This window comes from Melanostigma gelatinosum, assembly GCF_949748355.1.
Source record: "Melanostigma gelatinosum genome assembly, chromosome: 21".
NCBI classification, from domain to species: Eukaryota; Metazoa; Chordata; class Actinopteri; order Perciformes; family Zoarcidae; genus Melanostigma; species Melanostigma gelatinosum.
The window spans coordinates 14613903-14626040 of record NC_136654.1 but is presented as its reverse complement, the minus strand read 5'-3'; the positions used below and the strand labels follow the sequence as shown (position 1 = coordinate 14626040).

General features: G+C 43.4%; 1 protein-coding gene across 2 annotated transcripts in view; it reads left to right on the top strand.

Annotated features, from left to right (window-relative positions):
• The first annotated feature begins 132 nt into the window (after positions 1-132).
• Positions 133-12138, top strand: part of nbr1a (NBR1 autophagy cargo receptor a) — a 13278-nt gene continuing 1272 nt past the window's right edge. Inside the window, exons 1-22 of one of the 2 annotated variants that reach the window (XM_079292751.1) lie at positions 133-342; positions 681-743; positions 1703-1721; positions 1934-1956; positions 2289-2471; positions 3365-3442; positions 3575-3798; positions 4219-4338; positions 4622-4897; positions 5267-5426; positions 5803-6051; positions 7431-7544; positions 7653-7728; positions 7862-7972; positions 8385-8564; positions 8678-8833; positions 9479-9627; positions 9814-10277; positions 10571-10656; positions 10938-11025; positions 11175-11274; positions 11843-12138. The exon at positions 11843-12138 is cut by the window's right edge and continues 1272 nt beyond it. In XM_079292751.1, coding sequence (XP_079148877.1) covers positions 241-342; positions 681-743; positions 1703-1721; positions 1934-1956; positions 2289-2471; positions 3365-3442; positions 3575-3798; positions 4219-4338; positions 4622-4897; positions 5267-5426; positions 5803-6051; positions 7431-7544; positions 7653-7728; positions 7862-7972; positions 8385-8564; positions 8678-8833; positions 9479-9627; positions 9814-10277; positions 10571-10656; positions 10938-11025; positions 11175-11274; positions 11843-12031 — 3210 coding nt within the window. In that variant the 5' untranslated portion in view covers positions 133-240 and the 3' untranslated portion in view covers positions 12032-12138. Of the gene's footprint in view, positions 343-680; positions 744-1702; positions 1722-1933; positions 1957-2288; positions 2472-3364; positions 3443-3574; positions 3799-4218; positions 4339-4621; positions 4898-5266; positions 5427-5802; positions 6052-7430; positions 7545-7652; positions 7729-7861; positions 7973-8384; positions 8565-8677; positions 8834-9478; positions 9628-9813; positions 10278-10570; positions 10657-10937; positions 11043-11174; positions 11275-11842 lie in introns of both variants that reach the window. The other variant, XM_079292752.1, reaches the window with a different exon arrangement.

Below are 12138 nucleotides of genomic sequence, written 5' to 3'. Positions count from 1 at the left end.
TAAGGCTTTTGTCTGATCCACACTCCGGAGCAAAAGGTGGCGGTAATACACCAATAAGATGGATGCCAACCGCCGTAAAAACAGAAGAAGATGTTTTGACTGCGCCTGCGCGGAAACGTCATCGTATTTTTCTAGACGCAGCTGACGATGTAAACAAGAAAAGACAGTCGAGGGCAACAGGGATCAAATAGGCCGGTGTCACCGCAAACGATCGCCGTTATATGCTCATAAACGGCTGACATGGGGCTGCCTGTTACGATTAAAGTGAATTTCCGGGGTAATGTGAAGAGATTTCTGGCTCAGGATTTGGACAAACTGGAGTGGGAGTCCGTGGAAGCCTGGGTGAGCTAATGTTAGCTAGCTGAGCGTGTTGTGGCTAAAAACGCTGGCGCAGTTTGGTGAAAAGCAGGCCCGAGACGTGGCCTAGACACGTAAACAATAGACCACCTGAAGGACAGTCGACACTGTCGCGACACAAATGTACACGAGTGGTAATCTTCTTAAAATAGCTTCGAGAAATACGAAAGGAGAGGGCACAGTTCGCTATAATGCGTTTGTTACAGTAGCTAGTAGAGGTATTTCTCAACGTGCCATTATTGATGTTTTCATATCACGCGCGAGGGGGGAAGAAAAAGTTAATATTTAATAACTTGCTCATCAATCAACTCTTTATATTTCAGATCAAAGCGTCTTTCGGAATCAACCACTTTCAAGTGAAATACTTCGATGATGATAACGACGAGGTAAGGGAGTGTAAACAAATGTGTGTGCGCGTATCTACCAATGGTGGAATGTGACAAAGTAGAGAGAGAGATAGTTACTTTAGTAATCCCACAAGGGGACATTTTGTGTACACATTTAAAAGTACATGTACTTTACTTGTTTATTTCCATTTTATACTTCTATATATTTCCTCGCTACATTCATTTGGCAACAGTACTTTTCAGATTCTGACTATCAACTAACAAATTATGATGTATTATTAACTAGCTGAAATTAGACATATACTTACATATTTATCAGGGACAGTGCACATTTATCAATATTTAAGTTTCCATCTCAGTGTAAATGTGCCAGAGTTAGCTAATGAGCTCATTTTTATCTGTAGTCCCTAGACAGTTATTACAAATACAGCCTTAGCACACAATGCAAAAATATACTATAAAATACAGTAAAAATTTATTCATTACAAAAGTAGAAGATATACTTTATATATAACAATACAGAGATAAGGTAGTATGATTACTCATGATTGAATGTTTGGTTTTCTTTAAGCCATCTCTTAAGTTTAAAGGTTAGGTAATTAGTGCTTTCTCTTAATTAAATTAAAAGACTTCTCCAGTAGCGAGTGGCTCTGACTGAGATGAACTTCTCAAACTTGTGAAATCTATTGTTGAACTCGGTCCTCTCTGGTAGTTTCCCTTGTTGCCCTGCAGCTACACTCCTTCTGCATTAAGAACTGACTTTATTATAGGCAGACATCATTAACTCACCACTAATTATAATATCATATGTTTAATATTATTCTGAAATGAAGAATGCAAAACCTTTACCTATAACAGAGTTTTTCCTACACTGCTGCTACTTTCACTTTAGTAAAAGATTTAAGTACTTCTTCCAACACTGGTTTTGACGTTCATTGCAAACTTATGATGTTTAAGTTCATTGACTCATTCTGATCTCAGTCGCTCTTTTATTTCAGATTTGTATAAACAGTCAAGGTGAGAAAAGTACTTGTTTTGATGACGTATTTGAAGTAGAATAAAAGCAAGAAACGTAAGATAAAGATTTAAATAGAAATGTTGACGGCTAGATGGTAAATATCACTGTTACAGCAACGTAGAGAAAAAAGACAATGAGCATAAACACTATAAAATACTTACAATCAATAATTGTCACGAAGCAAACTTGTTTATTTGTTTTTTCATTTCAGATGAATATGAAGAAGCCATCAAGGTACTGGGACACTGCTGGATTTCTGTGGAATAGCGAAGACAAGCTTAAATTCAACCGCACATCACAATGTCACTAAGTACACAAGTAACTACACCAGTGCAGAGATCATGAAGAATATGGGAAACTTTAAACATCAGTAATATCAGTCGAAGTCAGTCAACCTTCTCTGCGTGAATGATGAGAGGAAAGAAAATACTCTCTAAGCACAAGACAAAATATGACCTCATACATCATATAGACTGGATGTACTTTGTCAGTGTACTTAGTACAAATATGTACTTGTTCTGGTGTAGCAGCGTTCACATTCTTGTGTCGTGTGTTTGATTCGACAGAGCGCAGGGAAGCAGGAGAACCAATTGCACATGAACGTGTACAAGATGAAAGGTCAGGCCTGTGGAGGCCCACTGAAGATGGAGGTGAAGGAGCTGAAGGGAGACCTGAGGCCTGCTCCTCCTTATCCATCGAGGGTCAAAACGGTGGACAAAGGCACACAGGTCACCCCAGAGAGAGAAGCTGTAAGGAACCAAGATGATCCTCCTCTTCCTCCTCTCTTCTTCTTATTATATCCACACATGTGCAGTAACTTGAGCCACAGTAGATTTACATTCTACTACTACTTTGATTGTTTTGGATCCTGTTGTGTCACTTCTGGAATAATTTTAATGTGGTTATTGCCTTAAATCAAAAAGGAAAGTTCACCCCAAAACGACTTGTCTTCCCTCTTACCTGTTATTTTCTATTGTTAAATTATATTTAAAACAAATGTCCATTTGTTTTTAAATGATTCATTCATAATAATTAAATATTTTTTATTTATTTATTATGTTTTATTTGTATTTATTTTATTCGTAGTTATATATTGTTCGACATTGTTTTCGAAGTTTAAGTAGGAACTATTTTCTCTCTGCCGAACTACACCCGTCCACCATATCACCGCGCATGAGGACGCGTCCATCTACATACGCGATACCGTTAGCTCACATAGCATCACCGAGCTAGCTAACGTTACGCCATTAATGTTTACATCTCGCGCTGTCACGAGCAGTAGGAGACGCACGCTGTCTTCTGCGCGGTGATACGGTTGGCGGGTGTAGTTCGGTTGAAAGAAAATAGTTCCTACAGAAAACTGCTAAGAAACATCGCTTTTTAGTTTTTAAACATATATTTTTGGTGCTTTAAGAACCACAAACCGAGTGTCATCGAACCAAAACAACCTAGATGTATTATTAGCACTAACTAGAGATTTGGGGGTGAACTGTCCCTTTAAGGTCCAATAACACTATAATTGCCTACATATTTATCTGGCAATATAGGACTTTTTACAGGATTTGTGGTGTCAGTTTGTGTGTAATTATTAAAAGATAATTGAGCATGTTTTTTGATGCCAGCCTGATGTATTTTGACACAGGTCACAGTAAAGGACAACAAGGGGAACAAGCCAGAAGATGAGCCACCACCCATGTGGTTTAGATCATACATGGAGAAGGTTAGATTTAAATTTATGGACATATATATATATATATATATATATATATATTATTTTCTTTTTTTGCTTTGATGCACAATTAATATGAAGGTCATGTTTGTCTCTTACTAATATAAACTCTTGTTTTCATAGTTTAAAGATGAGGTGGTGAAGGAGGTGGTGGAGAGGATGTGCAGTGACTTCTCTGGCCAGTGTTGCACCCACAAGTCATCCGACGGGCCCCTGGAGGTCAATGGGGCGAGTGGCGGTCCTATAGGGCCCAGACCGGGCCCCTCCACCTCGTCTGGGTCCCTCGGCTACACCCCGAACTGCAGCAGCTGCCACAAACTCACCTCTGAAGGGGCGTACAAGTGCAGGTAGGGACACGAACATAAGATTCAGGCGGCAACAAAAGTGCATTAAAGCTGCATTATCTCTAGTGTCCATCAGGGACGAGGACTCCTCTGGTTGTATAGAAGTCTATGAGAAAATGACTCTACTTCTCTCTTGATTTATTACCTCAGTAAACATGAGTTTATGGTCTCAATCTCTAGTTTCAAGTATTCTTCAATACAGCATGATGTTCATTTAGTACATTATGGTCCATTTAGAGTCAAACGGACCATAAAGCAGGGGATGTTTTAGGGCGCTATCAGAGCCGAATACAGCAAGTCGTTGACGGACAAAATCGAGTTTGTTCTTTGTCTGTGCCATGATTTTTTTCTGCATGTCCTGTGTTCTTTGATCAGCTTCATGAGTATCCATATCAATGCTTTTGTTGTCCCGTTCCCTGCCAGTGTGTGCCTGTCCTGCATCCTGTGTGAGATGTGCAGACACAGCCATGACCCCAGCCACAACCTCGTGAGAACCAAGACACCTCTCTCCATCCCTGAGCATGGAATGTCGGGAGAGTTGAGGTAAACCCCCTCCCCAAGAACCGAGGATCAATCTTCCCACTTCTTGAAACTATAAGACATTTGTACTTGCAACAGTGCTCGCCCTTTTTTCTTTTTTTTTTGCTATCACTTCTTCTGCATAAAATGGAGAAAAGCATAAATAAGAATAGACGCAAAAGCAGGACTGCAAAAAAATGTTTTAGCAGCTAGATTACTGTAATCATGAGTGTGTATGTGTGTTGTTCTTGGAAAATAAACTCTTGATAGTCAACAAATAGGTGTTCCTGATGACATTTCAAACCAGGTTTCCAAGGCGAGGAGACAGGACAGTGCGCAAGGCCGAGCGACAGCGCCTCAAAGCTGAAAGGAAGCAGCTCAGAGCTGAAGTGAAGGAAATCAAGAAGAAACTGAGACTGGAGAAGAGGGGGCCGCAGTGGAGCGGGCCTTCTACCTCAGGCAGAGCCAACCTGACAAACACGGCCTCCGCGTCCACGCAGGTCCCGGCCCTGCCCCCCCCTGCCGCCTCAGAAACAGCCTCAGGTCCAGCCCCGGTCCCCGATCCCCAGGCCTCCAGTCCAGAGTAAGCGCCACCTCGGAAGGGCGTCCGACAGTGCTGGGTACCTCGAACCCAGCATGGATGCAATAAAGTCCTCCTTTTTTTTTTCTTTTTTTTTTTTCAAGAAACAGAAATCAAAAATATGCCATCTTTGTAATCTAGTCTGTATGAGTGTGTCGCTGGCTGCTCTGGGGTGGTGGAAAATGTTGGAACTACCTCATTGTGAAAACTGCTGCTGCTGCTTCATAGATTTTCTAGGAAAAAAATTTGCTTTTGAGCTGCAAAAAAAAAAATCTGGGGTCCTGCTTTTTTTATTCATAGAGAACAAAAGAGAGATGGGTGTTATAAGAAACCAGGGCTATTTTCAACAATGCTCTGTACACTTGAAACTAGGGGTCCCGGGGTCTCGCACACGTCCTTGGTTCCCACAATGGCCGCCTTGTTTCTGGATGAAAATCTGCCGGACGGCACCCGTCTGGAGCCTGGAACCAAGTTCATCAAATACTGGAAGATGAGGAACTCGGGCACTATCAGCTGGACGTCAGAGACCAAGGTACCCCTCCCACCCGCCGAGAAGGACCGCTCCACTCTCTCTTTGCTTCCCCCCCATCCCCATCCCCCACTGCTTCACTTCCAGCTTGAGTCCTCGCTCAGCTCATTGCCTTCTTCTTATCCTCTAACACCAGCTAAGATTTCTTACCGAGCCTAACACAACTAATGCCGTTTCTGTGTGAGATGTTTATGATTTGAATTCAGTTGAATCTGTGTTTCAGTTTTTATGTCTTTGTACGGATGTGAATGTGTGTGTGTCCCTCACTTGAGCGAGTATTATTTTCCTGCCGAGTGACTCTGGCTGCACGCTCTTGTCTTTGTGCTTTTTTTTTCGCGCGTGGATTCCTATGTTGTGTTTTGTGTGTACGTGCACCCAGCTAGTGTTCATGTGGGGGAACCTCGGCCTGGCGTCAGAGGAGAGGAGGGAGGTGCCCGTCCCGTTGCTGCTGCCGGGACAAGTGGGAGTGGTCAGTGTGGCCTTTGTTGCTCCCGTGACGGAGGGGACGTACACCTCCCACTGGCGGCTGGCGCACTGCGGCTGTCAGTTTGGCCCACGCGTCTGGTGCAGCATCGTGGTCAACGCCGGTGACGGCCGCAACGCAGCCGGGCATCAGAGCAAACGACCGGCAAGTCTGATACCCAATGACACCCTGTAGAGCTGCAGCGACAGCGGCAACTGTTGACACGCGCGTCTACACGACGGCTTTATTTACCAAGTAGATTCACTCACGTGCTGTACCCAAGTACAACTGTTGAGGTACTTGTACGTTACTTGATTTTATGCTACTTTATACTTTAACTCCACTACATTTATATGTAGTTACTGGTCATAGAGATTATGGGTTTACATTCAAAGAACGATTTAACAATCATCCTGCCAACACACACAAAAGAGTCCACCGGTTGCAACAGTCCAAATGTAAATCCACTCATTCCTCCCTCGCTGAACGCGGTTGCAGAATTAAGGTTGATTAGACTTGAAGTGGGTTCATTTAGCCGTGGTGGAAAACAACCATAAATACTGTAATTAATCAGAAACTGAAGGTATGTACTACTTTACTTGAGCACTTCCCTTTCATGGAACTTTAGATTTGTACTCTACTGCAATTTAGAGGGAGTTATTGTATTTTTTTAATACAGTAACTAATTACTTTGCAGATAAATATTCTACATTTAACAAAAAAAACATTGGATAATCTTATACAATCCAACAAATTGTTCTGATTAAATTAGTGATTCCCCCATTAAAATGACTTGTGACAATTTAACAAAAGAACAGCTGTCAATGACAACAGACAAATGAGAGCAAGAAAACAAAGTATTTATATCATTGACTCAAGTATACAATTAAAAACTAGCCAAGATTTAACCAGACTTGTTGTAGAAAACATTTTAAAATCCTGAATCTGTTTTGAATGTTCCTTACAAAAAGTCTGGAGCCTCTTCTCACGTTTCAGATGAGTTGGTCTCATATTGTTTCATTTAAATAAAATAATTTAAATAACAGTTTGAGGCCCAAAGAGGGAAAAACATCCAATATTTTTTACATAAAACATGAAAACAGATTTGTGTAGCAGAACTGTATTTCTACATTGTGGTTTTCAAATATTGTTATTGAGACATTTGTGCAAAACCTTTGGCATTTATACAATATTGGGAAACAATTCATTTTTGACATTATTTACTGATTTAAAATAGAAAACTGTATAACGCACCACTGTATTTTTACATTATATTTAAGGATCTGAGTACTTCTTCCACCACAAATACTTTTTCTTTAAAGTATCTAAATATCAAATTAAGAGTTCAACGTGAATATGTCCGTATACGTCCTGGTTCCAGAGTAATAAAGGAACGGTTTACTGAAACATGGGTGGTTGTGATTAGGATTTGAATCCTTAAAGGGACAGTGCACTCGTGTTACTCTAGAACACGTAACGGTGGAGCTCCTCCCTCAGTGCACACTGTACTGATACTCATGATGCCATTCTTGTGTGTGCTTCAGAAGGAGGAGGTGAAGGAGCAGGAGGTAAGGTCCCAGGACAGCGGCCCTGGTTTCCCTGTAGACCTGAACCACGAGGACTACTACTTCCCCTCGGTCGACCTGCTGACTGCACAGGTGCACACTCACAAACCCCTGATATCAGCTCCCTGCCACATGTAGTGACAGTCAACACTCCGCAGGTTGATCAGCGTTCATACTTCTGCATGTCTTCGGTTCTTTCAGGATCTGCTGTCGTTTGAGTTGCTGGATATAAATATTGTGCAAGAGCTGGAGAAGGTTCCGAACAACACACCTGAGGGTAAGTAATGAATGATGCTTTAAACAGAGACAATGATTTAATGGAAGGTTCATTATGTTCATTATGATTGCCACACGCTAACATGCATATCCTATAGTTTTCACACTGTGTTGTGTGTCCACCTGCTCTGTAGATTTGACTCCCTGCATATCTCCTCTGTCCCATGATGCACCGGTGTTGGAGAAGGCCATCATTGCACGGATTAAAGAAGAAGCCGAGGTCACGGGGGTCCGAAAGCTTTTTGGTGAGAGGGGTCGAGACTACGGTGTGTGTTTAACAGCACGGATGTGAAGTGAGCTGATGCAGCTTCAGTGAGGGGGAAAAAATTAGCTGAAGCAAAAATGTCTGTAAGTAGGTCGTGGATTATTTTAGCAGAAACGTCTTTAAGCTGATTAATAATAAGTCAACTCTCACTGGAGATATTTTAGATGTTGAGCTCAATTTTAAAGGGGAGCTCCACCAATTTCATTTTTTTAGGCAAGCCAGGCTTTTGAGACAACTCTCAGATTGAACTGTCAGCGGTTGAGTTGCATTGTGGGTAATGTAGGCACCAGATAATGACAGGAAAGAAGAACGTGTGGAGAAAGAAAAACCGCTGGTTCTGCTGCGAGTCAGTGATGTGAATCAGTGGATTCCTCTTTTATTGCTTCGCCTAGGAGTCAAACTGAGGCAGCAGAGGGAGCAGCTGGAGCCTGTGACCCAGGAGGAGGACCGGGAGGAGGAGATCAGTGGAGCCCAGTTCCTCTGCGAGACGGTGATCCGCTCCCTCACCTTGGAGGAGGCCCCCGATCACAGACCCCCTCGCAGAGCCCAGCACAGCAGCCACAAACCACAGGGTGAGGAGCCCCTCTTGTATACTGTCACCAAAACCATCACATTAGTGCAGCACATGCAGTGTATCTGTTTTGCAGTATAATGAGGTACTCAGACTTTTGCGTTTTTATTCCAGTTGTTTCCCGCGGCACCAGCTTCTGCTTCGAGAGAGTTGTCGAGGTCGAGAAGACGGAGACGGTGCAAGAAGGAAGTGAGGAGATCTGCGCCATTAGACTGGAAAGTTCAGCTCTGCCTCTCAACCAGCTGACCCAGGAAGAGGAGATACAGCCAGGTAAGAGGACAGCTTCCAGGATTCTGTCGATTTCCAATGCAGCTTCGCATTTTCTCTTGTTCTTTCACTATTTTTCTGTTGTCTTTTCTGTTGAATACATTGACACTAGGGGTGTAACGATACGCGTATTCGTATTGAACCGTTCGGTACGAGGCCCATGGTTCGGTACGCATGACGAACCGGATACGTTTTTTTTTAAAACCTTTATTTAACCAGGTAGTACCCATTGAGATTAAAAATCTCTTTTGCAAGATGTAAGTAACAACACTACATAACATTAAGGAGCAGTTTTTGTTTTTTATGCTTATGTGTTGCTAAGAAGACACCCCAGAAGATGGGTCACTCAGGTATAGTTCCATCATTGTTCAAAGTCAAAGAATAACTTGATGATGTTAGTTGTAATGAATAAATATATTTTAAAATCAAGTACATTTCTCTGGCATTTATAGTTTTCTACTGTACCGAAACGTACCGAACCGTGGCTCCACTGTATCGTACCCAACCGTGAACTCTGTGAACCGTTACACCCCTAATTGACACATATTTAAAAAACAGGTTTGATTTAACTTCAGAGTAAGAATAGTGAGTGCGATAGACAGTTGTATGTCGTAACTTTTGTAGTAATGAGTTTTATTTTTCCTCCAGTTCTGCCGGAACCAGCAAATGAAAACCTGCATATCAGTTCACATGATGTCGAGGAGGAAGAGGTTCTGGTCCTGGAGGACATGCAGAACATGAGGGATGTTCACGAGGAGAAAGAGGAGGGTGGAACCAAAGGAGAAGACTGGGAGGAGGTGAGGTTTTAAACCTTCATATACCAACACGTGTTTTAAAGGACGAACTGATCACACATATTTTAAACAATGATTCTTAAAAGGGAAGATCCCAGAGAAGAATGTTGACTCTGATACACAATAAGATTGTTTGCGTAGTCGTTCTCCTGTAATGAAGTCTGCCATCTTCTCCTCCTTCTGTCTCAGGTCAGCAGCCAGACCTCCTCGGTCTCCTCCTGCTACGATTACATCATCGTCCTCCCAGACTGCTTCGACACCAGCCGGCCTCTGGGCGAGTCCATGTACAGCTCCGCCATGTCGCAGCCTGACTCCGCCGCTGAGGCCGACTCAGCCGACCCGGACGTAGAGCAGCAGCTGCAGGAGGAGGAGGTGGAGGAGGAGGAAGAGGAGGTGGAGGATGAAGAGGTGGAGGAGGAGGAGTCAGACTCCGAGGTGGCACCTCTGAGAGAGAGGCAGCAGGAGGCAGTCGACGCTGAGGATTCACCCGTGAACACGTGGCCTCCGGCCGTCCCGCCGAGACACAGCAGCGTGAACCAGATGCTGTGCGCCTCCCAGACGCTGGACGCCGTGACGCTCACACCCGAGGTGGTTCCACCGCCGCCGGTGCTGCCGGACGTCCTGGTGCCTCCACCGGCCCTCTACTCACCCAGGTGAGATCAGTCAAACGGCCCCTGTGCAGCTTAGACACCTGAACAATGTTATCGATACTTTCTACATATATATATATATATATATAGTGTGTATTTAGGCTGGGTTACTGAGAGACTTCATGTTCTCTTGCTTCAAACTGTTTCCTCCAAACACTGTCTGGTATACACACAAGTGAAACCAGATTTTTAGTGTTAGTTGGTATTTTGAAAGTGAAAAGTGTTCTTTTCGTAAGAACAGCTTGGAATTGATGATTCTGGTAACGGAACTGCTTATTATTATTTACTGTTTTCAGGTCTGAGGCACTGTACCTGGCTGAGGACCCCAGTCCTCCAGCCTGTGATCCATATGAGCCACACCAACCCAGGGTCCACCTAAATGGTGAGTTTTACTCTTTGAATCACTGGATAGAAGCAGCGTATCATCAGTACACGTTCACTCAGAAGCAGTGTTAATATGTCTTTACCAGTGTTTTTTAGGTGTTACATAAATGAGACTTTGATTGTTTTGACTTCAGCATTGCATCACAGAAAGGAAACATATTTTGTCCTTTGTGGGGAGACAGGAAGTAAAATAACACGCACGCTTTCAGGATTGCTTGCCTCAGCAGAATGGTCTGTTCCTCCTCTAATATTATTTCCTTTTTTACTTCTGTTCTGCAGTATCATCTGGTCTGTCAAGATCAGCCGGCTCAGCATCCAGTGCCTTTGAGACGTATAACCCCAGACCCAGCAACGCTTTGCAGCCAAGGTGCATTACAACAACACGTAAAATGAAATTCTCTTTTGTGTTTCATCATCTATGTGCTTTCTGTTTTAAAAGAAGTCGAACTGCAACACGTCGTTCTCTGACGTCCTCTTATGTAGCCCATAATAACCACATCCCTGTTTTTATACAAGGGGCCAAGGAGGCATCACAGAGGGACTCGTCAAGGGGGCCCTCTCTGTGGCAGCGTCCGCTTATAAAGCTCTCTTCACTGGACCAAACTGCTCGATACAGGTACATCACACAGACACTCTTATTCCTACATGTTTAAAGTCACCCAGCAGTCATGTGCAATCTTTCGTTTCTGGTAAGTTGATGATTCACACCAGTCAGGAGGGCTGAAGAGTTGTTCAAAAATGTTATCAATGTGGGAGGAACATGTGTGAGATGTGTCACATTTCCAGGATCTCGTGAGTTTCTTTTGTGATCCCAAAGTTTCAGAATTTTCATCAGCGTTTCCCCAAAAATGTGCGATCCAATTTTTAAAATCTGTAAATTCTGATCATATTTAAAGCGGGAAAATCTATATTTTTATACCACCAATATATCTCATTTCTACACTTAATGTGAGAGACGTTGCTTGTAGTTATTTTATGTGGAAATACGTGATCAAACTGGTAAGCATTGTTCCAGTTTGACGGGGTTTGGGGAGCTGCAGGATTGAATTCACATTCATTCTTGCAAAGACGTATTTGCACTTCAGCACAGCGTGAACACGCTTCGATGCATCCGACTAGTAGTGGCGAGGACAGACAAACTCACCCACACAATGTCCTCTCCCCCTCTCTCCGTTGTGTTCCAGCGAGGCATCGACCCGGCCACCAGGCAGGACCCTTCCCTGATGGCGATGCTGCTGGAGATGGGCTTCAGAGACCAGCGGCTCAACCAGCAGCTGCTGAGGAAGCACGGCTACAGCCTGCTGCACACCGTCAACGAGCTGGTGCAGATGGCCGAGGACGGCCAGAGCAAAGCGGTCAACACTCACCACTGAGGGGGGGGGGGGGGGGACAGGCTACTGAGAGGCTGTAAAAGCATTTGAACATAATGTAAAGAGAATATTTAGATTATAACCTGCGTATCTCTCACCCTTTTACAGTA